The sequence below is a fragment of the Epinephelus fuscoguttatus genome, linkage group LG8 (genome assembly GCF_011397635.1).
Source record: "Epinephelus fuscoguttatus linkage group LG8, E.fuscoguttatus.final_Chr_v1".
Taxonomy (NCBI): domain Eukaryota; kingdom Metazoa; phylum Chordata; class Actinopteri; order Perciformes; family Serranidae; genus Epinephelus; species Epinephelus fuscoguttatus.
Window position 1 is genome coordinate 23,887,128 of NC_064759.1, and position 27,438 is coordinate 23,914,565.

Consider the following 27,438-nt stretch of genomic DNA (forward strand, 5'->3'; position numbering starts at 1 on the left):
GCCATAGTGGAAACAAGTCTTCTACAAAGGGGCCACATGCAAGAGGCCAGCGTCTGACACTAACCTGAATGTCCCCATTGATGGTGGATATCAGTGAAGAGTCTACTTCTCTCTGGTCCCTCCACACTGCTGGCTACAGCAGCAAGAGACACAGTTCACACTCAGACACAGAGAACAATCTCTGCTCCCTTCTTAAGCATATTTTATCATCAAAGACTATGAAGCAATATCATTTAAAACAGGTCTTCATATTTTATCATTATCTACAATCAAACTACCCAGGCAATCACTATGAGGACACATTATAAATAATTTGTTGGTGTTTCACTGGCACCAGCTATCCTATTAGGCATGTATGGTTTACACACACATATGATGCCACATTTTTCCTGCACATTAACATTTAGATTGAAATTACAGCACAAACATGTAAAAGATTGATCAGAGTGAAATTGAATACCTTGACCTCAGACACAGCCTCGATTTTGGAAGGCTCCACCGCTTCTACGGTAACCTCCAGCTTTCTGTCCTCTTGGCGGCTGGTCTTGATTGGAGTGGAGGTCTGGGGTTGATCGAGAGGAGCCATGGGGATCCCTGCCTCGGCCAGAGCAGCCTGGGAGAAGACCGGAGCACTGACAGGACGGGTGCCCCTCTGTGTGCTCACCACTAGGCCAAAAACAGACGGAACAGAAATGTAAATAAAAGGAAATATGTTTCAGTACAGTGCGTTATGGTTGGATAAGATTGTATGCAGATGATCAAATCCCCTAAGTGAGTAAAAGCACAGTGAAAAAGTTAAACATACAAATACAGTTAACACACAATAGCGCATCTTCGCAACATCATACTTACAGTCTCACGTCTCGATGTGATCAGAAAAATGCACACACTGCAGGGTATACCTACCTCAATTGTTGTGTTTAGTCTCTTTTAAAAGGACAAGCGCAAGTCAGAACCTGAGGTGGGCCAGAAGCAAATATCCAAAAAGTGGTATGAGAGCAAAAGCATGGATTAGTTCTTGTTGCAATCCGATGATAAATGCAAAGGCAGATGACGTTAGGCTGCAAAAGAGCTGCCAGCTCCATGTGGCTGAACTGGTGAAATGCTGAGATTCTGCAAAACAAAGCACGGCAAGAGGTTCTTGAATGATGCCGAATGTGCATCTCTGCTCACATTCACTTGTGGAGCAAAAGTCATTGTATCCTATAAACAGGCTGCAAATGTTGCCAAGCGTTTCATGGAGCAAGGAAAGTGCAACCACACGTGTGAGAAGCTCATCTGCAAAAAAGATAACAAACCCAAACAGGTGAGAAATACCTGACTCCTTGAGGCCACCATCTAGTAGAACAAACCAATCAGCGTTGACATGCGTCTGTGTGACTGGACGTCTTTCCTCTAGGATCCGTTTCTCAAAATATGGTCTCTGCTCAGAAATAGCAATCCTCGTTTTGGCCACAGCAGTTGGAGCTCTCACTGCTGCTGGGAACTGGACACGTTGAGGGGCGGCGACTAATACAAATACACAACCAGGTGTTATTGTGGAAATAAAGTACAAAATACTGGGACATTTGCGTTTATAGTGAAACAGATTACCCTGCTCAGTCGAAGTAAAACTGTTACCTAAATTTAACAAACTCAAATAAAAATGTTTGCATGTAAAGGCTGGCTAAATAATTTTTTATTATACCTGATTTCTTAGCGGCCACATCCAGAAGAATAAACCAATCATCGTCCACCTCTCTCACTACTGGACGTGGCTTCTGCTGCACCACCTTCTCCTGTTGCCACCTCTCCTCCACTACGGTAACTCTGTTCTGCACTCTCTGCTCTACAGCTGCAAACTCTTTAGCTGGTCTTACTTCAGGATATGTACGGATACGCTGATCCACAGCCACTAATGCAGAATACACACAAAGCTTTCTCAGTCAGATCACAATTTTTCTTAAAGGTAATGAACATGGTAAGATATGTAGTAAAACTGCAGTGAAAACACAGACACCATGTTGTTGTCTGATTCTGTCTCACAGTAGCAGCCGCACAAAAACAGCAGAATACCTGGAACTTTTGCTGCAACATCTAGCAGCACAAACCAGTCATCATCCACCTGTCTCGGCTGCGGTGGTTTAATCTCCACCAACTTCACAGAGGGCCTCACATCTTCTATGATGACTGGTTTTGGTTTAGTAGCTGGCATCACATCCACAATACGCCTAACCACAGCAACTAACACAGAGAAATAAGGGTAAATAAACCTGATGCAAAATTATTTGATATATTTAATACCTCTATCATTTTTAATATCACATGAAATTTCATATTGTGATATTATTTTAGGCCATATCTCCCACCCCCAGTTCAGTCACCACTCAACTAAACTTTTTAGCACAGTGTATGCAGACATGTGGCAATGAAAGGTACCTGGCGGTATGACAACAGGCTTTTCACGGATGATGTCAAACAGGACAAACCAATCATCTCCTCCTTCTCTCTCGGACGGCGGTGCAACTTGTGAAGGTCTAATTTGAGACAGACGTGTCTCATCTTGCCTGCTGTCCACACCAATTATCATCTTCTTCCATGTTGTGGTCTCTGTGGTTGTCACCTCAAGATCAAACATCTTCCTCTTATCCGGAATAATCTCAACAGGAGTAACTGGCACAAACAGACAGAGTCAATGAAGCTGAGCGACACAAGTATATCTGCTGAACATAGCAAGTTACAAGCTGCAGAAATTGGCAAAGGGTAAAGTCTTTAAATATAACGCTTCAGAGTGAATTCTGATGGGGTGCAAACAAAAGCCCCTTTCACACATGCGCTGCAAACCTGAAATTATCTAGAAATCACATGGAGGAGCTGTATGTGAGGACGCAAATGTCCAAAACAGTTGGATCGGACATTAAACAGACTTTACATTGCCCGCTCTTTCGTAAAATAAGTGTAATGTCTGACTGACGAGTGAATAGAGCAGGTAATTGTCCGGAGAATTCACAGCTAACGAATGGACATGTTGATGATATTTCTATCATGTGGCTTGAGTAAAATTGGAAGAAAGCAAACATCCAAGGGTGAAGAACAAGGGTCATTTTCTCGAACATGACAACGAAAATGTCTAACTGGAGAGATGACGAGATTCTGGAACTTCTGTTGTCAAGGGCCGTAGGCAAAATCTTCAGACAAATTAAAGAAATGGCAAGAGACTCTGCTGTGTATGACCAAATTACGAACCAGCTATGGGACCGAAGTGTAATCCGTATCACGTCATGCCTCCTGCACGCTCTACCCAGGCACCACCCCTCACCTAAACCAAACAGAGCATTCCCAGGAAATGAGAATAGAAAATTTCCTGTCGTGTGCTACATGTGTGAAAGGGAAACTCGGGACAATGTCCAGACCTGCTTCACCGGATATTGTCCGGAGTTCATATGAGAAAACGGCTGTATATTATATACCTGATGGTGCTATGACTGCCTCTTCACGAACGGCATCAAACCACACAAACCAGTCATCATCTCTCTCTGGCAGCGGCTGGGAAGGCTGCAGTCTAATCTGGTCAAGATCAACCTGCTGCGGCTTCTGCTTTATGCTTATCACTTCAACTCGAGGTTGAACACTTGGATAAATTTGGCTTGGTTTTGCCGGAGGAACTGAAAGCAAACAAATTATACTCAAGCTTCAGAAAAAGTGAAGAAAGACCTCCTATTTATACAGTTTAACAACAGAACTAATCTCTGAATCGTCTGAGTGACACCCAGTTCACTTGTAAGATAATCTGCTTTGGTGTGATAATATGTGTGAAGAAAAACCAAAGAAGGCTGTGGGTACCTGGAGGTACGTAGGCAGTTCCTCTGGGAACAACATCCAGCAAAAGAAACCAGTCGTCATCTCTTTCGATGACTGGCTGGGATATTTTCTGCTGTGCTCTTTCCTCTGTCTGCACCACCATGTCTTCAACTACGACCTCCTTCCTGGACTCTACCGTTCTCATTTCAGCCACAGTAGAAATTCTTTCTTCAGGATAAACCTGAACATACTCGGCCTTTGTAACTAATGACAAACAGAATTATGAATGAGTATTGTAAGACATTTATAACAAGCTTGCAAGTCTTAATGGTGGGTCTTGAGTGAAAGTTGCCAATACCTGGTGGCACATATGATGGTTCTCTAGTGGGAACATCCAGCAGCACAAACCAGTCATCTTCTATCTCTCTCACAGCCGGTGGCAGTGCTACTACTTGCTTCACATCCAGCACTTGATCTATTTTTGTGTCTACCACCACCTTCACTCTTTCTTCTCTCTGCTCAATGGTTGTAATTTCAACTACAGAGACATGTTCTTCTGGGGACACTTCAACACGCTCTGCAGCAGCAACTAAGACAAAAGGGATGAAAATCTTCAGATGCTTTGGACAGTACAGGGGATTTAAGGATAAGAGCATCTGCAGAGCTCAGGATAATTGCTTGCTTTGATACAGCTGTGTAGCAGTATGAGGGATTTTCACAATACCTGGTGGTACGTATGGAGTTTCTCTGGGAACAACATCCAGCAACACAAACCAGTCATCATCTCTGTTTATCACTGGCTGTTGTGGGATTTCTTGTAGGTATCTTGGTGCCTCTTGTACAACTTCTACCTCTCTAATCTCCTCCTTGGTTGCAATTTGAGCCACAGAGACAAAACTTTCTGCCTCTATCTGGTCACTTTCCTTCAGGGTAACTGCTATGAGTAAAGTCAGGAGAGATTCTTTTAACACAAGCAGTGATACACACTTCCTGTATGCGCAGAATTAAGTACAACAGAGCCAGCATTTTAGCAATACCTGGAGGTACATATGGAGCTTCTCTGGGAACAACATCCAGCAACACAAACCAGTCATCATCTCTGTTTATCACTGGCTGTTGTGGGATTTCTTGTAGATATCTTGGCACCTCCTCTATTATCTTTCTCTCTTCAGCTACTGCTTCTCTAATCTCCTCCTCGGTTGCAGTTTGAGCCACAGAGACATATACTTCTGTATCAATCTGGTCTCCTTCCTTCCAGGTAACTGATATGAGTAAAGTTGGGAGAAAGTCTTTTAACACAAGCAGTAATACACACTTCCTGTATATTCGCAAGCAAGCTCAAAATACAGCACAGGACAGCCAAAGTTTTGAAAAGCAGTACAGGTTTTTTTTTCAGCAGTACCTGGTGGTACATATGATGTTTCTCTGGGAACGGCATCCCATAACAAAAACCAGTCGTCATCTCTTTCAATGAGAATCTGTGGGGGTGGGATCTCTGGTATACGCCATACTTCCTCTTCTCTTGTTTGTGTCTCTTCTACTGTATTCTCAGTTTTCTCCTGAACTGTTGTAATCTCAGTGTCTGAGGAGAAATACTTGCCTTCATCCACCTGAGCACGTTCCACCCTGGTAACTAATGATGACAGTAAAGACACAGAATCTTTGAACATGGGAGCAAACATGCAGTGTAAAAAAGCTCACGGTAAAGCTGTAATTCCACTGCATGGTACAGCTGACTGACCCACTTCTTTTGGTACCAGGTACTTTTTTTTACGTTATAGTAACCCCTTAGTGTGGGTGGAATTGTTAGCTGATTGTCAAAGTGGCGCCGCATGAAACTGCTATGACACAATCTTGCACGTGACACAAACATACAAAAAATGGAGGATATCAAAGGGATTGTGTTCTTGATCCTCAGCATGTGTCTGTTTGTCACAGCAAGGAGAAAGACTTTGTATCAGAAAAGGCTGAGGGCAGTATTTCTTTTAAATGTTTAAAATGTCAATCAGTTGACAACAAAAGCTTGGCTATTCAAAATGATGGGTTTGTACAGGACAGTGTTGTGCAAATGGCAATTCAGTGGTGTTTTAGCTCCACCTTTTACCAGGTACTATCCACAACTTCTGCTAATGGAAAACGAGTTGAGTCGAGTAAAGCTGAGTTGTACCATGGTGGTATAAGTGAAGCGGGACAGGGTGTGCAAGAAACTTTTTCCAAAGTATAGATATTACTAAGACTGCAAATCCGTCGTCAAGCATCAAAAACACCTCACTGCAGCGGGTGACAAACCCATTTTCAGGAAAAGCACAACAAACTAGTTGGTTATGTTGGTGTTTTGGTGCACACAGGCACACGAGTTACATGGTTATGAGTGAGGTTTCAGGTTTGAGAGGAGTGCTCTTTGTGGGTTAGTCTGTTCATCTGATGACTGAAAAACAACCCTTTAAATTCCCACAAACGTTCTGTATGTACCTGAAAAATAAAGGCTACGGTTGTTTGCTATGATACCCATATTTTCACCCCTTCTGCAAAATTAGGACATCTACATCGACCAAATTTGCTGTCTGCTACACTGCCATTACTTTCTCTCCACTGTTTCTGCCTGAGTATAACCCAGAATTAAACCGAGCACAGACCGACCTTTCACAAATGTCAAATGACATTTATAAGAGAAAGGGAAGGGCAATCAAAACAAACCTGTTAACTTCTCCTTTCATTGAAAAGAAAAGAGGGTTTTATAAACAGCAGCTGATTTCTCACTTGTTAATGTACACAGCACACAAAAAGTATTCGAGAGGAAAATGGTAGTGATATTAGCAAGATTAGCAGAAGTCTGAAGCTGTTTGCACAATGCCATACTGTACCTGGTGGCGTGAAAACAGCTTTGTACGGAGGGCGGTCAAAAACTATGTACCAGATGTCCTCATCTGCCACCTGAGATTGATCCTCAGCCTGACGCCTCTCTGTAACTTCTCCCTCAGTAATCTCCTCCAGTGTTTCTGTCTTACGCCATGTCCCCACTGTTTCTAGCCTCTCCTCTGACATTACACTGCGCTGTACCTGCACATCTTCCACAGCTTCCTGCTTCTGCCCTCTCTCCTCTACAATAGTCACCCTCTTCTTAATCCTACGCTCCACCTTCTGGTATGTAACAACAGAAGTGGTAGTGGCAACATCTGAAGATCCTGACTTCAGCTCCTCCATCACCTTGTCTGTCCATTCCTTTTCCATCTGACGTAGCTTTTCTCTCATGCTATCATCTGAAAGACTCTCTTCTGTCACTTCTTTTTCACTCTCCTGCTTCACCACGACTTTCCATTCCTTTTCTATCTGACCTTGCCTTTCTCCCAAGCCATCATCTGACAGACTCTCTTCTGTCACTTCTTTTTCACTCTCCTGCTTCACCTCGACTTCTTCCTCCTCTGGCAACAAGCCCTTCAAAAACACCTGCTTTATCTGCTCTTCCAATTCATCTACTTCATCCTCTTTTGTCTCGACCGTGCTCACAGATTTCCTCAAGACGTTTTCTGCGATACGTGCAGCTTGTATTTGTTGTTGCTGCTCCAATTCTCTCTCTTCCTCTTTTAACTTCTCTACCTCTTCCTTACCCAACTCCACTTCTATTACTTCCTGAAGTCTTTCTGCCATCTCATCCACTTCTTGGAGCCTTTCCTCTAAATCCTTAACTTCTTTCAGCCTCTTTTCCAAAACAACTGCCTCTTTCAGCTTGTCTACCATGGTCACAGTTTCCTGCAGCCTCTCAATGACCTCCACATTGGTCAGGTTCTGCTCTGTGACAAGCATGCCCTGCTCATCCTCCTCCTGGAGCTGGAACTGAGTTTGGGGAGGGACTGGGAGGGAAAGCAAAACAATAAGCCATGAAAGGAACTAAAATGTGATTCAATTTACAGGCTGTTCATTTGTTTTTGTACCAACAGTGCTCAAACTCCATACGTCATATTTCCACACAAAGAAACTCACATGGTTTCTCAACACGCTCGAATGAAGATAGGCTGAAGAATCGGTCAAAGTAAAGGTACCAGTCATCTTGCTGTGTCAGTGCTGGGAACAACAGCCGGTCCAAAGAGCTTGTTTTTGCCAAGCTGAGCTTAGCTGACAACATCAGAGAAACAACACTGAATAATTTTGTACCAGATAAGCACACACACACAAATCTCAAATTGTAATACGGGGCAGAGTAGCACCCCATGCTCAGTTTTTGTAATAGCCTTTGAAAATAATGCAGTGTACATGTAGTGTTATCATTCATTAGGTGCACGCTGGTCACAATAAAATAACATTTAGATGCAAGATCTTTAAAAGCCAAGCCAAAATGAGAGATAGAGAATCTGGGTTCAGATTTAAAAGTGCAAATACCTGGCTGTTTCACAGAATCAAAAGATGGGACAAAGGGAAAAGGAGTTTGACGATGGAACAGAACGGACCACTCATCTTCATTTCTCATCTGCTGTTGTACATCAGATGCCAGCTCCTGCCACGGCTGACTGACTGTCTGGGTGGTGGTGGTTTGAGAGCCAGTCTGCCCAGCCTCAGTGTCCTGCCAGGTTACTGTGACTGTGTGAACAGACTGCCCTTCCTCCCTGGACTCAATGAAAGTCTGCTCAGACTCCCCTCTGGCTGTGAAGAGATGACGAGTTGACGGCAATTATGTAATGGTAGTGCTGTAGAGATGACAGCCACTGTGAAGGCTTCACAGTGCTTCAAGCGTATTTTTGACCAAGCCAGACGCCAGGCACTTGTGCCAGACTATTGTGAGTCCACTAAGCCGAGGTTAGTACAAAGCTGAATGAAAGATGCCTTTCATCCTTTACAACAAGAACAGATGCAAAGGACAAATGAATGCAACTGTGCAACACACAACTTCTGAAAAAGCCAAAAAAAATCTGAAACAGCAGCCTCAAGACTGGCAATGCCTGTGTGTACTTAAGCATGTGAGGAACCTATTTTTCCTTTCAGAGTGACCGGAGATACCCTGGGATCATGCCAGGGAAAGTATAAGGAGGGTGACATTACCCTCGTGCCAGAGTAGGTCAGCATTCTGACAAGTAAACCATCTGTGCCGCAGCTGACAATGTTTTCAAAAGGATTACAGACATGAAAGCAAACGAGCCAGAACGGATGAGCACGTTAGATGATTTGAAAAGGCTGTTTGCAAGCGAGAATAAATGTTGAAAATATGCCAAAAAGCGCTGGTGCGGCTCCACACAGTTCCTGGTACCTTGGAATTCAGGAGAATGCTGAGGTTTGTCAGATGTCAGCTGCAGCGACAAATCATCAACCTCAGAGCTGGTTGATGCTGAGAATTGCTGCGGGTACTGGAGAGTTTCATCTCCAGCTGCAAGAGCGAAACAAGCCAGAGAGTAGTTTATCGAACTCGTGCCTTTTATACAATGATTCCAACACGGGTTCACACACATACACATGGACATACCTCCATCTAGGTTACGGGACAGCCTCTTGCTAGCAGAGCGTGTGAAGCGAGGGGCCGGGCGGTCAATCAAGGAGCTGGCCTGGCGGGTCTGGGCCTGAGTACGTCCACTGTACCGGAACTTGGAGCCCAAGACGAGGAAGCGACGTGATGTGGGGGGCTCTACTGTTGGAACTCTGAGGGACAGAAACATTAATTTATTAATCATCCATCCACCACTAAAGGGTAAGTTCATTATTTTTAAACCTGGACCCTTTTCCCTGTGCTTTTGTGTCTAATGGGTGTCTAATGGGAACAACAATTTTTAATTGGTCCTATAATTGAATGAGATTGGTGCAGACGACAGTGGCAAAAAAGGCTGCTATGTATTCATTTGGTGTATGTTTGCACAGTCAGTGTATGTCCACAAAAAGAGCTTGTCTTAGCCACTGACAGACTCAGATTATGTATCTAAGTGTCTAACAATTTATGGAAAGGATCCTTACAGAGATAGACCTTTTTGTTTAAGAGTACATTCTTTCTGTTTAACTAGAAACAGCCTTGGCATTGCCATTGCCAAACCCACCAGACTCCATTTAAATAAACAGTGATTTTAGTAGCATAAAATAAACTTCATTTTAAGTCAACAGAAACAAATTAAAACTCACAAAAGCCACCTTGTTTCGTCTTTCCACTGTTCCAACAACCACTAACTCTGGTTTGGTTGAAATAAACCCTTAATTTAACCCTTTAGATGTGAAAATATGCTGGCTCTATACGTGCTAAAATCACTGTTAATTCAAATGGAGCCTGGTGGGTTTAGTAGTTGCAACTTCAGGGCTGTTTCTGGTTTAACAAAAAGGATCATACTCTTTAACAAAAAAGTCTATCTCTGTCAGGATCCCGCCAATAAATTGTCAGACACAATCTGAGCCATTCAGCGGCAAAAACAAGCACTTCTAGTGGACGTACATTGGCAGTGCGGACATATCCTGTGTGCTTACATTGCAGCCTGTTTTTTCAATACTGGATCAATTTCAGAAATTGTTCCCATTAGTCACTTTGACAGAAAAACACTGGGAAGAAGGGTCCAGCTTGAAAAATACCATTTAAATACATCTGACAATTTCATTTCAGTGATGGACCTGCGTATCAGGAGTCTTAGTACAAATTACATAATTTCACATCAAAGGATTTTACATTCCCTGAATATTGTCATCGTTATGCAACAAGGTTAGCAACAACTTTGACCTTTATCTTACTAAGTAGACAAAACCTTAGGGGTTTAATTCTAAGGTCAAGATCATGGGTATGTAGCCTTTCCTCAGTGGTTAAAGTGCCAGGGAGCCAATATAAGGCTTAAGCTGCAGAGAGCAGTTAGCCAATTATCCAGGGGACAGGCAGAACCTCAGAATGACCTCTGTTGCCGGGCAGGGAAGTGTCATTCAGAATAAGGTGAGAATGACCTGGTCTTACCTGAAGAAGGTATGGTGTTCGACGCAAACTTTCCACAGCTTCTTCGAGGCTTTGTAGTTGGGCAGTTTGAAGCCAATTGTGCTTTCATACTGCTCTTGCTGTAAGAGAGGAAACAAATATTAAAAGTCTAAAAGTCTATTATAATGTCTATAATGTCTAATGTCTATTATAATGACCTTGTGTTGATCACATCATTGTGCCATGCATGCAGCATGAAACATGACATACAAACATGAAACATAGGTCCTGGAGCAGGGTTGAATACACATATTGTCAATTGACAATTTCTTAAATCAAAGCATTGGAAATCTTATTTATAAATTATTTTAAATGCAAGCTATAAAAACGCACTTACAGAAAAGTGTAGCATCAAAACCTGAAACAGTTTATATGATTTTGTTTGTATTAAGTGACCTTGAACAGAATGATCCAGCTGTCAAGTCTATGTGTATAGCTGAAAATTATAAACACTATGTCTCCATTAGCTTTAAACAAACAGCAATTCCCAACCTGTTGAAAATAACACAAAACACAACAGTGCAATTATAATCCAACAACAATATTATAAATCTAATACTAATGGCATTGGTAAAATATAAATACGTAATTAAGGCTCCAGTGTGTCCATAACTAAAATCCAGTTGTTAATCTGTAATAATTTGCTCTTCACAAAATTCCAAGACCATGGTATCAGATAGGTGGAGTAGGATTAAGGAGAAAATAGTTGTGGTTTGCATGTAGGACTGTGACGGTATTGATGTACTATGGTTAAAAAGCAATATATCAAGGCTTGGCGCTTTATCAGAAAAATAAATGTGCCTTATACGCTTGCAGTCTAAAAAGAATCCTTTCAACAACATGGAAAACAGTCAGCGATGATAACTACACCATAACTATCTAATAATGATTATTGTGTTTGTTATAAATCGCTTCTCACACCATATGCACAATAAGGAGCTCAACCCTGCCATATTGCTGTCATGCAGTTACTATCACAGCCCTGTTTGCACGAGGTAGATTGACAAGAAAAGCAATCTGATTCAAATATACAAAATTAATGGAAATTATAAATCCAGATTTACCTCTGATGGCCTGATTTTGATAAAGAAGCTGCTGCGTTTGTAGGAGATCTTGAGCACTTTGGGCCAGGGGAAACGGTTGATCCTCAACTTGTCCTTGTAAACCATCAGACCACTAGAGCAAACACCCAGCGTGATGTCAACACCATCAAGATCCTGTGTGCACAGAAACGGGATGAAACAGTTATCATATTATTGCATCACAGCACGCCATCACCCTGACCCTGCAGTTACAGTAGACAGTCACTGGGAGGCAGACTTTCTCACACTATAGAGGACATGGAATTTGAGGTCATGGGGTTTGAAATGATATTAATCTCTTCTTTTTTTCTGACCGGGGGCTGACATCAATTTTGTAATTAAAATCTGGGCACTACTGATGTAACACAAGCATGCTGCTGCAAAATAACGACACGCGTGAATGAAAATGTATTTGGTAAATACTTTATGGACATTTTAGAATTCCCATTAAAAAAGCTGCACCATCAATGAAACCACACAACACAAATCTAAACAGTTCACATATTTCAAATTAAAACCTACCTTAGCTTGGTGCAGGTCAACTCCATACATGGCCAGTTTCTTGGCATTTTCCAGAAACAACATGTCGGCCTGGGCTGGACTCATTGACCTGGAAAAACACAGATGATGAGGGTCTTATCCAATATATAATTTACTGTCAGGATTATTTGGAGGACTTGTCAAGTCATCCATTTAGGGAGAGGCCCTTCACAGTTTGTGTTTGCTGAGCTGTGCTTACTCAAACCAACAGGGACAGTTCACACCAACATAAAAAAAAAATACTTATTTTTCCTCTTAATCCACAGACCTTGTTGTGAGCTGTCTCATGTAGGAACTATTTTCTTTCTACCAAACTACACCTGCCAAGCATTCAACAGAAGGAAGGCATAGACTGCTAGCTTACCTAGCATCGCTGAGCTATCTTACACTACTGTCCAACTGGAGAGGATGCCATGAATGTTTACATCTTGTACTGTCACAATCCTCTTGTCTATTAGTAAAACATGCTTCCCTCTATGCAGTGACACGATTGGCGGGTGTAAGTGTAGTAGACATAAGAGACATTGCTGTTTTCAAATGTATTTTTTTTAGTGCCATCTAGTTCCATTATATTCAAGAGAGGGCAGACAGACATCTCTGTGGCTGATATCGCCAACGCTCGTCAACTCACACCAAAACGATCCAGACTGATGAATAGCACTAATGGTAAGAGTAAAGATTAAGATTTGGGGGAAACTATTCCTTTAATGAAAACTACATTTTACCTTAAGACTGCATCACTATTTTACTCAATCAATGCCCATTCCCTTTGATTACCTGTATGTGCGATGCAGCTCCATCACCTTCTCCTCCAGCTCTTTGCTCTGTCCCGGGGCCAGGCTCAGATCCTTTACATAATCTGGTCCATGAAGCTCTGGGTCATACTCTCCTAGCTCTGACTGGGCTGTGTAGGAGCCCAGCAGGGACAGTGTGACAAAGGAACAGGGAAGAACACCACGCATAATGTCCTTCCTCAGTTGGAGGCACAGGAAGTACCTGAAGAAGACGTAAAAGGAAAAAAATAACCTCACTTATGCAGACGATAAAACTTTGTTCTGCTTTAAATGAGAAATAATACAAGATTTTACTGTAGTGACGACATTTCTGGAAATACACGCTTGAGAGTTAGCTGAGAAGTCCCAATATGAAGCTAAAGGTGGCAGTTTAGCTTAGTGGGAAAATGGCTACTTGACTCTGTCCATAGTTTAAAAAAATAACCTACCAGCTAGGGATGGGAATTGACAAGATTTTATTGATACTGATGCCATTATCAATTCTGCTTACTGGTCCAGTTCTTTATCTTATTCAGTCCTGATCAATTTACTTTGTGGAAAAAAAGTAGGCCTACAGAAGTTTTCAGTGTGAGTGCAACTGTTGTATTACCTCTGAGTCTGACCATAGTGCAGATGAAATGAGAGAATATCTGTAAAGCATTCATTTTTATCTAGGGTTTTTTTTTGCAAAAAAAAAAAAAATCTGCTAAGCCTGCCTGCATGGTGTTAATGTTATTATAATAGGATAACTCAGAAACAGACATGCTGCTCGTTTCTGAGGCAGTGGCGCTCATGCGAAGTGTTTCAGATATGTGGTATTCCTGGTTTTAAAGCCTGTTGTGTAGAAAGACGTTATGGCATACTACTGGTCTTTTCACACTTAGCTGAAATGATCATTTTACAGACATTACAAACAGCATTATTATCACGGTTCTTCAAGGCACCATAGACGTCAGTTTGACATCACTGTTTTACAGTTTTACATGTTACAATTCCAATAGATCGGACTAATTCGACCTGGTTCTGTTACTCAATTCCCACCCCTACAACCAGCACCTCTATAGCTCACTAAATAACATGCCATATCTAAATGAAAAAGCAGATTGCCCCAAATGTCGAGCTATTGGAGACATTCACCTGGTGAGGTCTTCAGTGAGCTGTGCTGGATCAGGAGGGTAGAACTTCACGTTGAATGTAAACTCATACACAGCACCTGACACCTGTTTCCGGATCTCTTTGGTGGATTCCAACCATGTCTGCACAAAATGAGAAAAATAAAACAAATTACCTACTGCTCACAGCTAATTTCAGCACCATGTAAAGTATCTGGTTATGCTTTTGCAGAGTAACTGGAGCTACAGGAGCAGAAAAAGCAGCCTACCTTGTTGGTTGGGCTTTCCCAGGTAGCGAGGCCAAAGTAATCTCTCTCCAGCAGGTTGACATGGTCGAACACCTTTGTAAGAAGTTCTTGGGCTTTAGCATGTTTCTAGAGACAGAGAGAGAGAGAGACACAAACAGACAGTGGGATATTAGCGAGTCTTCATGATCATGAGTTTTACAACAGCGATAGCCACTGCACAAACACAAGACACCATACTGTGGGAGGTCTCTTACATCAAGCTCACACTCAAACTGAGTGTCGTCGAGTAAGGTGACTTTGCATTGCATGGTTTTCTGACGTTTGGAGCCTTTAGCCTCTTCTGTCTTCTTTTCAGTCTTCTTTTCTTTTACAGGCTTCTCCGTCTTTGCCTCTTTCTTTGCCTCCTTCTTCGTCTCCTCCTTTGCCTTCTCCTCTCCTTTGCCTTCCTTCTCTTGTTCTGCTGGTTCTTCCTCTTTTTTCTCCGTGTCCTCCTTCTTCACCTCCTCCACAACTTCTTCGGGCTCCTTCGTTATCGCAGCTTCGCCCTTGTGTTCCTCTTGAGCCTGCTGGGAGAGGCAGCACAAGTATGTCAGATACAGATGAAAAGAACATGGGAGGACTCTGTGGTTTTTTTCTTTTCTTTTTGAACAATGACAGCGCTATAATTAATACAACTACAGATCGTAGTTAGCAGCAAATACACGGCTGTTGATACTAGCTGTAGGCAGATTAGAGTTACATTTAAGACTTTTTTAACGCCACTAAGATTGAAATTCAAGGCCAATTTTACAATAACCAAAACTGGAAAAAAAAACAACAACACTGAAATCAACTACATGGAGTAAAAGATAATTTTGCCCAAATGTTAATTGTAACATAAAACATGACTTTTTTGGTCCAGTGAGGAGGTCATGTGATCTCTCTTAAATGTATGAAAACATAACACGAGAGTGGAACACATGGTGGAGACAAGGGTAGATCACAACTTGTGTTTTTCCTCACAGGTTGTCATGGCGTGTTTCTCAGTTTAACTGTAGGCTCCACTACCTTCGTTCCCATCGTGCCGAGTTCAAAAAATGTTGTGCATTAAATATACTGAGCCCCATATGCATCGCCTTGTACTGGTTTCAGCCATCATGCTGCAAAATCTTGGTTGAATAGCCAATTTTTGTTAAATTCGCACTCCCCTCATGCCGTCCAGGGTACAGTGACAACTAGCTAGAAAACAGTGAATCTTCTGCTTTAAGCATCCTGGCAGGAAACAAAATATGAGTGTTGTACTATCCTGATCTATGTGTTGTTACTGTGACGGCCTATTTCCACCAGATGCGTGTTGGCTGCGTCTCCGCTCCGGCACGGCAGCGGAGCTGATAGGATTCAATTCTAGTCAATGCGTGTGTTTCCACAGGCTGCGGCTGTGCTGCGTTCCAGCTCCGTCTCAGCTCCGGCACTCTGGAGCCCTGTGGAACATATATGCAGGACTTCTATTTTTGCCGGACGCCGGAGCACAACACAGCAATTTGGCACAGAGCAGATTGTGCGGGGCAGGAAGTCGTGCACAGAAACAAAATAAAACATCCTGTTAATTTTCAAAATAAAATACACAGTTTTCACGGCAGATCATATTTCCCTGCACTACACCTTGGAAACTATATAATGGGCAGAGGCAGGCCTGAAGTCAACAGGTCAGAGGTTATCAGACCTCATTTCACCACACTGACACCATGGACAAGGAGATATTAATCATGGCAGTGCACCAAGATGTCTTCCAGAGGAGTTGCACCGCTCCGCACAGCAAATGCAGCCGGTGGGCATTGACGGACGATGGAGCACGCAGCGGATAACCAGCGCTGACGTTCCACAACGGACACGCATCCAGTGGAAATCTGGCGTGAGAGGCATTTAGTAGGGTTTTTTTTATTTTTAATAGATGTTACCAATAATTTCGGGATTTTACAATTCAACGCCAGAAAATAACAACTCATAAAATCCTACTTCACATGTCTGGGCATTTTTAAGACTGATATAGAACACTGTCACACCAATTAAGGCCTTATTTTTAGATTAATGAGTTAAATTCCTTTTAGAATTTATTAAGCATCAGCAGGAGCCCTGTGTAGTGTCAGAGCAGCATGGATCAGTTTTGTTTCAGAGCAAGCTTTCAGCTCCAACCAGCACAGTTACTTTTGCTGAACAAGCTGTCCACATCATAAAATATTCATGAGAAAGAAAAAAACATGTGTTCCTCTACTACAATCCAATCTGCTGCAGAATTTTGTATATATGAGAGCTCTGTCCTCTTCTCAACTCACACACTCATGATAAAAGAAAAAGTTTTGGGAAATGCAATTATTCTTCATCACATAAGTGACATGAGACGATCGATACTACTCCCATATCTGTCCATTAAATATGATGCTGCAGCCAGCAGCAGTTAGCTTAGCATAAAAACTGGGGGCAGGTGAAAACAGCTAGCCCGGCTGTGTCCTCACTGCCTACCTGCACCTCGGAAGCTCGCTAATTGCTTTAACATGCTTTATCTCCTTTGTTTAATCAGTGCAAAACCAAAGTGTAAAACGACGGGGGGTGAATGAATGTGCGTGACTATTTCTTGGCCTGGGACAACAACCTCTTGGAATCTTGTTACCACAGTGGCAACCAGAGGAGACTCTCAGAAGTTGGTGAACCCGACCAATAAACAGTCTGGCACATGAGGTACCTGTGAAACCAGAATGTGTCATTTTTACACTTTGGATTTTGTTCAGATTTAACAGACAAGATAAACTGCTAATTGTTGAACTTTACAGATGCTGGTAGGTGGATTTTGTCACCTTTGGACTGTTTCTCCCTGTTTCCAGTCTTAGTCTCTTAGTCTCTCCAGTCTAATGGGTTGCTGGTTGTAGCTGTATTTAAAGAACAGACTTCTCACCTCGCTCCCTACTAACAAAGTGAATAAGCATGTGTTATGGTGTAATATTTGTCAGTGTCACGCTCACCTGTGTCTCTCCGCTGCTTATCGAGTGCTGATCAGGAGCCTGCTCAGTGTCTGGCTCCGTTTTAAGCTCAGGCTCTGGAGCTGCAATCGGTGCTTTCACCTGCTCCTCACTTGGCCCTTTCACCTCCTTCTCCTCCTTCTTTCCTTTGTTCTTCCCCTTCTCTTTTTTCTTCCCCTTCTCCTCTTCCTTCTTTTGCTTCTCGTCCACTTTTTCCTCCTCCTTCTTCTTCACCTCCTCTTTCGCCTTGTCGTCTTCTTTCTTTTTTGGCTCCTCTTTTGGTTTCTCCTCTTCTTTCTTTTTTGCCTTCTCGTCTTTTGTCTTCTCCTCCTCCTTCTTCTTGTTCTTCTCCTCTTCTTTCTTTTTTAGTTTTTCGGCCTCTCTCGCCTTCTCTTCTTGTTTCTTCTTTGCTTTCTCTTCTTCTCTCTTCTTGGCCTTTTCTTCTTCCTCTGCTTTCCTCTTTGCCTTTTCCTCCTCCTTCTTCTTCACCTTGTCCTCCTTTTCTTTTTTCTTTGCAACCTTCTTGTCAACCTTTTCCTCCTCTTTACCCTCTTTCTTTTCGGCTTCCACCCCCTTGTCTTTCACTTCAGCAGTCTCCTTCTTTTCTTCTTCTTTTGTCTCCAATTTTTCCTCCTTCTTTTCTACAGTCTTCTGTGCTTTCTCCTCCTCCTTTGGCTCCTCTTTTTTTTTCACCTGCTCCTCTTCCTTTTTCTCCTCGTCGCTTTTCACTTTCTCCTCATCCTTCTTCTCTCCTTTCTTCTTGGCGTCTTTCTTTTTCTTTTTACTGCCCCTCTTCTCAACCTTTTCTTCCTCCTTTTCTTTCTCCTGTTTTTGTTCTTTCTCTTCCTCCTTTTTCACTTCTTTTACCTCTGGTTTAGCCGGCTCTTCTTCACTTTTCACCTCTTCCTGCTTCTCCTCTTCTGCCTTGTCAGCTTTTTCTTCTTTGTCAGCCTTCTCCTCCTTGGCTTTCTCTGCCTCAAACCCCTCTCCCTCTGAGCACTGTGAGCGGCGTTTGAGGAAAGAGGAGAAGAGGCGAGACAGGCCTTTGCCAGCAGAGGTTCGGGTACGAGGCTTCAGTTGCTCCTCCTCAGGGGAGGTAGCTACGTCAGCAGGCCCAGGCTCAGAGGCCTGCTCCTGGGCCTTCTTGCTCGACTGCTCCCCCTCCCGTTCAGATGCAGCTGCCTCTGGCTTCTGCTTGTTCTCTGGTTCGGGTTCGGGCTCGGCGCTGCTGGTCTTCTGCTTGCCCTCTTTGTCCGCCTCGCTCACTGCGCTCGCCTCTGTTGTCATGGTAGCCACTGGGAAGGAGAACAAGGAGAGTCAGAGATGGAGAAAGGTCACGGTGGTGTACAGAGTGTGACACTGCACAGCATGGCTATACTTGGAACACAACAAACAAGATTAGGAGCAGTGGACTATTAGCCTGTGTGTAGGAAACATTACATTACACTCTGCTGTGAATGGTGAGCAAACTGAACACATGGCAGATCTGGGCAATATATATAATTATTATATCAACATTGTGATATTAGAGTAGATATTGTCTTTTGGATATCGTAATATCATAAGTGTCGTCTTTTCCTGGATTTAAAATTTGCTTTACAGTAAAGTGATGTAATATTCTGAAGTTACCAGGCTGTTTTAGCAGAAACAATTATTGAATTAATTGTTTGACAAAAATCAGAAATCTAATCAAAAATAAAATAAAATAAAATAAAATAAAATAAAAAAAATAATTGTGACTGATGGTCTTTTTTCAATTTTCTGGCATTTTATAGGTAATAGATTTTGATTAAAAGAATGATCAGAATAACCGATATTATAAATAATAATTATTAGCTCAAAAACAAACGCACACAGAAAAGATTTTGGTGTGTTAAATCCCAAATGATATGACCAGGATAGGCATGGTAAAGGTGTAAAAGAAAAAAAAACCCTATCATGCAAATAGGGTTATCAGTATGCATGCTCCATTATTCTCACTTATAGCTGATGGTCTAATCAAGAGCAATTTACCATGTGTAAACAATAAGTAATTTAAATAGCCACTTTAAGTTATTGTTATTTGCATGAATGAGACTTATTCCATAAAACATGAAGCCAACTGCCACCCACAGATTAGACTCCAGCTCAAACACACATGCTTACACACACATACACAAACGCCACTTCACCACACAATAGTCTTCCTTGTTGAAGAGTGTCTGTGTGTCTGCATGGAGTTCTGCGGACGAGCTCACAACGCTGCCTATCGCAGACTCATTAAATCTCATTGACACAAAGGAGGCATTCTGCTCAGGAGCTACCGCTTGGATCATCCTCCTCGCCAAGCATGCCTGGCTCTCCATTTCACACACACCCTCCCTCCCACCCACCCTGCACAGGTCATCTGAGGCAGTAAATGGTCAATCAATCGGGCAGTGCTGTAAATCAATGAGCAGGACTACTTTATCAGTATCTGCCTTGAAAATACTGTAGATAGAAGCAAAAATGTTACCTCCTGTCCTTTTCAACCTGATTGTACAGTAACTATAGAAGATACCACGACTGTTATATAATATTTAACACAGCAAGGTTGGGATGTGCGTGATTAGTCAACTAGTTGGATAATGTTGCTACCCTCGCTAGTCAGCTGGTCGGTTGAAATAATTAATAATATTAATTTTTCTTTACTGACTTATTTTGTTTTTTACGATAGACAGGCTGTTTGCTATGCGAGATCGTTAACTCAACGAGTGTAATTTCATGGCCATGAATTACACATCTATGAGGCCCTATTATAATCAAATTCAGGATATGGTTTTTACGTGAGAACAGAGAGATGGAGTTGCTCATATTCCTCGTATAATTCCTGGTTTCTTTCAGAGTACTCCAGCTAGCATATTCGGGTTTCTCATAAATGGAATATAATGTTTATATGCTCAAATACATGAAAAAAGACACTCCAAAAACCCAATTATAAACAGGTTATTCATGTCCATGTAAAATCACCCAATGAAAATGCCATTGTAATAATCAGGCATGTTTCCTAAATATTCATTTTCCTAAATAATTTTTATTCAATAAATGTTATTCTCAAACTTATAATAACCTATAATGTGCAATATTCCTAATAAACGGTGCAAAGAGCTACACATTTCATCACATTTAAAACACAATTTGGGACTTGAAACATATGATTAACGATTTCAAAAGGCTCTTATAATCGACACAATCTTTTTTCAGATAATGTTTTATCTTATAGATAAAATTACGCTCAACTTTGACCATTTCCTAAGTTTTCTTACTTTTACACTAGTCGACTAGTTTAAGTTTAAACTTCTGTCTAAACGTCAGGAAAATTTGCTGTTGAGAACATCCCTAGTACATGTACACTTGCCTATGCAATGATGTGATTCATAGTCACAGCACAAGGTCCCTGGAGTTTAATGCACATGACTTTGATTCACTAGTTTGGCAGCAGGAGGACAGATCTGGTATAATTAGAAACTTCTAACCAGCTGACTGAATCACACAACTGACTGAAATACACTGCAGGTATTATGCAATCACGCTACCCCTCTCCTAAGTGAGACATATCAGACAGTTACACAGGCTCGCATTACAATCGATGTTTGTCTTCAATGAGACTGATTCACATCCTGTCTGTACCAGGCATTGTCTAATTGCTGACCGATGCGGCTGTGTTTGTCTTTTCCATATGTAGTTCAAGTCGCACCCTGCCTCGTATGGAGTGGGGGGAGGGGGAATGCTAGACAGGCAGACCGGCAGGCAGCCCAATCTTCCAGATGTACAGGGCTGTCCCAAAGGGTGCAGCCTGGCCCTCTATACCATACACTTCCCACTGGCACTACAGGACAGCAGGAGGGGAGGAGGGGGTACGCACACAGACCAAATCCTCTTTAGCCCTCCCATTGTTTGTGTCCAGTGACCAATAACTGTGCTGCACACTATAACTAATCCTGCCAACCCTTCCCCCCACAAGACCCCCCATAGGCCTATTCCCTAGGTCACCACACACAAACACACACACACTCACATACGCACACACCGGTATGCATCAATGCTCACGGGCTCCTCTGGGTCTTTTAATGCTCTGTCATCTCAATTGTGATTGTCAGGACACAGACATGCTCCTAATGGACCAGCTGAGCTTGTGTCTGCTGCCTCCTCCATTTTGTGTTGCCTATCTAACATCTCTGCTATCAGCCAGCTGAGCAGGACTAACCTGCATCATGACCAATTGAGATAGCAGCAGCCACACCGCAGGATCTCTAAAAAGCAGCATCAATCTCTCATAATATGAGGCAGATTTCTTTTATGGTGTGGGTGAAATATTGCTGTACTGTAGAAGAAAAAAGTCTGCCCTCGATCCTACATAATTAGTGCCTCTAATGAGCTAAATTATAGATGAAGTAGGCCACCCTCCAGCAAGAGAGAGCTCTCAAAGAGCTGCTGGATCAGGTGCAAATGCCAGGGATGGAGTTCAATCAGGATTTGATTTAGAGTTTCTGTGACTCTGAATTGAGTTTAATGCTCCCACAGGATGATGATGTGAGATTTGATTGGACTCAGTGAATTTTACTTAACGTTAAAGTCACATTTTACTTGACCTTAGGATATTTAAGGAGAGGAAATGGCTTGCATTTTGTGGAAATTCATTACTCCCCATGCTTAAACAGTGTGAGCTCCAATTTTATTAATAGTCCTAATTAAAATTATGCAAAACAGTTTGAATCGATGCTAACCAGATGATTTAACTGCGACTGCTAATTGGTGATTACTCCAAGTCTCCAGTTTAATAAGACATTTTCCAGAATTTGTGGATATGTGGTATTATTTGCCAGTGATGCTGCAGTGCTGCTGCTGTGTGCTGCGTGTTACTGTGTGTGTGTGTGTGTGTGATGAAACAAGACAAGAAGGCTGAATGGGGAAGAGCTTGCAGAGGAGGAGGAGGAGGTATAGTATATAAATAGCTACATGTGCTCAGGATGCAGGGACTCATTAGCCTTTACAGACAAGCTCATATCTATTTCTGTTCACAGTGTACACGCATATGCACATGTGCATACATGTGTGCACTGTCGCAAATGCACACGCGACTACATATAACATTGTCTTTGAGACTGAGGAGAAAGATTTTATTTGTTTTGAGTGAATTCGCCAAACACTGGTCACTGATTGACGAGTAACATGAGCTGTACAGTAACATTACACTATAGGAATACTAGGACAAAAAGAAAGCATGTTTCCTGGGTACTGAGAGTAGGCTTAAGGAATTAGAAGGAGTTTAGAGTTAATCATCCCCCAAGTGACCAAGTGAGATTATCTCCATCTATCTACCTGCCTACAGTATCTATCTTGCTCGGTATCAAACTGTCCCCCTCCACTCTGATTCTCTGTCTCTCTCTCGACTGTCTCTCTGGTCTGCCTCTCTGGGTGTGCGTGCATCCAAGTGTGTGGGAGAGAGGGAAGAGCTGGCAGAAGCACAGTGGCGATCAGCTGTGCTGATTCATGGTTTTATGTGGGGCCCCGCCTACCTGGCTGAAAATCAACAGAAATGAACTGAAAGCCAAGATATCAGTCCTCTGGCCACATGGTGGCTCCTATTAACCTCTGCAAGTAAACACAGGCACACATGCCAACATACACGCTAACACGTGCCTGGATAAACTGTTCATATGTTCAGATCATGCAAACCTGCCCAGCAACATCATGAATACACACAGAAATATCTTTAAGTCACTGTAGCATACACATGTACTTTTATTAAATGATAGTGCTTTCAAGAGAACAGAGAGACATATGTAGAGTGACAAAAAATGTGCTCAAACTTTGAATGAAGCGCTGTAATCATGGATTCTGAGACACCACATCTCCTGCGTGTGCTGGGTGATCCTCAACAAAAAGGTACTGAGCTACAAAAAGGTTTATTTTAGTCAAGTCCTCTGTGTAAACCTATCCCAAACCCAACTCTTCACTGATCAATACACACAGATGGTCTGTCAGCCTGATGCTGTAACATGAACCGACATGGGAAAAGAATGAAGTGGCTTGATTGATTTACTGCGGTTGCCCTGAAAGCAATTTTGAATCCATCTCCAACATCGCTTCAGCCAAAGCCCACTGAAGGAACAGCAGATGTGTACATTAATGCACATTATGAGGGAAGTGCTCTTTTGTATGTTCGACACACACAAAATCCAGATCAGTGTCTTTGTAGCAGAAAATATTAAAGGATTTAAAATAAGTACTGTCCTTTAAACTCAATGTATTTTATTCCACTAAAGTAATCCTGCAATTTTATTGCAATGAGATTTTAGAAGAATTTTGTAAATATTATATTCACTTTAACACGTTCTTTAAGCTAAGCAAACTGACTCCCTCATTCATGAGGAGAAGAGCAAATGACTCTGTCCTGTATGTGGAGTCTGTTTCCCGTTCGGTAATGCACACACAACAGAGTAGTAGTCTAACTGCACGAATGCATCATAACTCCCAAAAGAGGATTAACACCAGCAAGCTCTTCTGGGACCTCGGTGACCTCGCTCTCGCACAGCAGAGCCAAAAACATCCTTCAGCATCACTTCAGCAGCTCTGTGTTCACAACACTGCTGATTCAGCAGGGCAGTGGACCCCGGGCACCCGGGTCTTAAATCTGCCGTTTTTTAACCTCTGTGTTTACCTCTGTTGCACTTGCCGGTGCTCCCGCATTAGTGCTGCCTCTGTCTTTCCTCTCATCCTCCCTACGTCATATCTGCAGCGCTTCATAAAAGATTATCTGACTATATATATCCAGCGGTATCATCAATGGAGATGAGGCTTATTGGATGAGTTTCTCTTAAGTGTATAGGCGTGTACATACACACAAACACACACACACACACACACACACACACACACACACACACACATTAACATATGCCACCCTCCAGCGAAGATGGATATTTTTAACCCGTACCCTCCTCTTGGGGTAAAAGCAAGTCATGTGAAGCGGAAATCCAAAAGCAAAGCCATCTCTGAAAACAGCGTGAAAAAACAACAACAACTGAGAAGACACGTTCTTGGAAAATAGCTGTAACACACCTCACAGAGGAGCCTGACATGAAATACATCATGTGGAACAATAACTGCTTAACATATGAATGAGTTAGGGGATGAAATATGGCAATCACTTCATCTTTAGGTAGTTAATTTCTCTTATACATCATATATTATCACCTAATGTTACATTATCACTGATTTTCAAACATTTATATTGTACAGAACATATTTGTTTTTCCTATTTAGTCATCATTTATTAACACGATTCATTAGAAATTTTGGTAGTTTATAATATAGCCTGACACACACATATTTAATACATAAATAAACAATTTAGTTTAGTGTGAGTTTCCTTTAACACACAAGCTGTGCGCCCTCTTTTAGCACCCTCATGCCCATTCATTTTTACAAAAACAACTCGCACATGCAGAGAAAACACATCGCAGCCTCGGCTGATACGGAGCACTTGTTATTTATGGGGATGTTGTAAGACAGCTACTGGGCTATTTTAATTGCGCGGTGTACGGGCTATATAATTTAAATCGCTTCAACAAAGCATGGTTTAAACATCGCATGTTACCACAGCCTTACACGACTTCAATTTCCAACTTTTTCCCAACGAAAGCGCACAAACAGTTGCGTGCCGTATCGGGCCAAAGTGCCAGGGTATTTAAACAATCTGTGTATGAAAATGGCGCCGAATGTACAACAAAACAAATAAATACTAACTCATCCCCACCGCCCGAGCAGCTTGAATGTTAAATTTGGGCTTACCTACTCTTGGATTAGCATCGATGGGAAAGCAAACAGCACAAAATCCGACAAAATCCTATATTCCGCACGTTCAGAGGAGAAACAATGTTGCGGAGCGACACATGCTTTGTTGTGCTGAAGGTGTCCGATGCTCGTAAAGGGGTGGAGTCTCGCACTGAGGCTTGGACTTGAGTTGACCAACTGAGCACCAAGCTGCACGCCTCACAACCGCATGCCGAGGTGGAGGAGATGGACGCAAGTTTCATATTCTACTTGCTTCATATAAGGCTGTGTTAAAATATGAGGATGCTGCAGCAGTATAACACTAAAAGAAGTGTTCAAATCTGCATATATTTACTTGTATCTTTAAAATAATGTCTTTGCATTCTCAACCCATCACTATGTTGGTACAACAAATTAAGCCTTCATCCAAAAATCCCAAACAGCCGAGCCAAAGGGTGCAATCATTAACACAGTACAATGTCCAGAAACAGGAGGGAAGCAGAGAGGCAACAGGACCACTCCTCAGAGTCCTGCCCAGTCTATTCAGGCACCAACGTGGTGCATTCATGTGCACAGTGTGAGGCTGTCAGGACTACAGCCCTCACACAAATGGTGAGGTACTAACAGAGGGATGGTTTCAAATTCAGTGTGAAAAGCTGCAATGTCCAACACCAGACCCACCATCAGCTTCACCCTCCACCTTATGTACAAAATTCAAAAACAAACCAGCATCCGCTCATGTGTGCACACATACACACTAACTCTTCATGGACTCCGGCATGGTCCCCACCCATCTGCCTGACCCCATTAGGGCCATACGGCTCATAGGCAAAAAGGGGGGAAGTAAAGAGGTTCATTATTCTCACAGCTACCCGGGGTAAGGCACCATCACCTTTGTCTCACAGAGGCAAGTTCGTGTGGCATGCACAGCACCGTCACATCATTTCTGGGCAATTTGTTTAAAAATGTAAAAGTCTTACCAAATCTGTAAATCTTGTCATGAAGTCCAAAAGAGGTAGCAAGACGCAAGGGAGAAGAGGTCTCTCTTGCACGGTAACAGTCGTGTTTCCTTCTTTAGACTTTGATCACTGACACAGTGATGACACACAAGCAGTACAAAAACCAGTGGTGTTAAACATTAACCGTAGCACGGCGCATTAACTGGGACAATCCAATGAATCCGAGCTGGGTTCAAACAGAAAGCGAGTACTTTTGGATGCAGCTCATTTGTGTTTCCTCTGCTTGAGTTTGGGATGGAGTGAGGAAGTCAGAGAGGAAACAGAAGAAGAGCGAGGGAGAGAAACAAAGACTGCATGAACTACTCGCGTTGCCTTCAGTTGCTTAGGAACCCCTGCCCTGCCCTGTGCCTACTGCAAGGAGCAGGTGTTGAGCTGGACCCAGGAGAGGGAGGAGAGACACAACGGAGAGGGGAGGAGAAGAGGAGCAGCACTCACAGACCCACAGTCCCTCGAGACAGTGACAGACTGGAACCACAGACTCTGAGACGACACACTCGCACACTAGACACACCCAAAAACACTGACGCACACTTTCTGTCCCCCCCACCCCCCCGTCACTCTTCCTCATTTGTTCAAAAGCACGGGCAGACACGCACATGCGATGGAGCAGTGCATTACTCCAGCTGAGTGCATGGGAGGTTATGTTTGTTTGGAACATCTTTATCCCTCTCTGGCTCCATCACTCAGTGATTACATAATGTCCCATACCCCTTCCACCGTATTCATCTCTCGTTGACTTTTAATACTGCATCTGGGTAAGCATCTCACACACACACACACACACACACACACACACACACACACACACACACACACTGCACTGCCTTCCCTCCCGTATCTTATGTAAAACAACTTGTGCAGCTTTGACATTGCTTTAAATATGAATTCTGAGTGCATGTGATGGAGGCATGGTTGCAGGGGTTTTATTTGTGCTCTGGATCTGAGCTCTCAAGAGCACTAACGGGATTGATGGTAACAGCGCATCAATATTCATAGTGCACCATTATGTTATGAAGAATTCATGAACCAGGAATGTTCCGTGTTCCTGCTCCTTCCCGCCGGCAGACATGTTGCCCAGCCTCCTTGTTTTGGGCCAAGTTTCAGTTCTCACCTTCATGCACACTTCAGGGAAGCTACATTTCACAACATGTTTGCTTCTTCCTGACTCTTCA

The 27,438-nt window shown here is 42.6% G+C and overlaps 1 protein-coding gene across 18 annotated transcripts in view; it reads right to left on the minus strand.

Moving 5' to 3' along the window:
* LOC125893948 (uncharacterized) overlaps positions 1-27,438 on the minus strand; it is a 42,061-nt gene that overhangs the window by 12,662 nt on the left and 1,961 nt on the right. For 5 of the 18 annotated variants that reach the window (XM_049584968.1, XM_049584978.1, XM_049584977.1 and 2 more), the window contains exons 1-26: positions 25,270-25,393; positions 17,454-18,745; positions 14,712-15,023; positions 14,479-14,583; positions 14,235-14,353; positions 13,102-13,320; positions 12,307-12,394; positions 11,767-11,919; positions 10,685-10,782; positions 9,233-9,405; positions 9,020-9,136; positions 8,158-8,418; positions 7,762-7,893; positions 6,645-7,631; positions 5,183-5,413; positions 4,818-5,042; positions 4,505-4,717; positions 4,139-4,369; positions 3,823-4,044; positions 3,450-3,644; positions 2,419-2,652; positions 2,056-2,223; positions 1,688-1,894; positions 1,318-1,509; positions 461-666; positions 65-133 (exon numbers count right to left, since the gene is read on the minus strand). In XM_049584968.1, the coding sequence (XP_049440925.1) occupies positions 65-133; positions 461-666; positions 1,318-1,509; positions 1,688-1,894; positions 2,056-2,223; positions 2,419-2,652; positions 3,450-3,644; positions 3,823-4,044; positions 4,139-4,369; positions 4,505-4,717; positions 4,818-5,042; positions 5,183-5,413; positions 6,645-7,631; positions 7,762-7,893; positions 8,158-8,418; positions 9,020-9,136; positions 9,233-9,405; positions 10,685-10,782; positions 11,767-11,919; positions 12,307-12,394; positions 13,102-13,320; positions 14,235-14,353; positions 14,479-14,583; positions 14,712-15,023; positions 17,454-18,745; position 25,270 (6,450 nt within the window). In that variant the 5' untranslated portion in view covers positions 25,271-25,393. Of the gene's footprint in view, positions 1-64; positions 134-460; positions 667-1,317; positions 1,510-1,687; positions 1,895-2,055; positions 2,224-2,418; positions 2,653-3,449; positions 3,645-3,822; positions 4,045-4,138; positions 4,370-4,504; positions 4,718-4,817; positions 5,043-5,182; positions 5,414-6,644; positions 7,632-7,761; positions 7,894-8,157; positions 8,419-9,019; positions 9,137-9,232; positions 9,406-10,684; positions 10,783-11,766; positions 11,920-12,306; positions 12,395-13,101; positions 13,321-14,234; positions 14,354-14,478; positions 14,584-14,711; positions 15,024-17,453; positions 18,746-25,265; positions 25,394-26,227; positions 26,349-27,438 lie in introns of those variants that run through there. The other 13 variants (XM_049584973.1, XM_049584970.1, XM_049584972.1 and 10 more) reach the window with 10 other exon arrangements.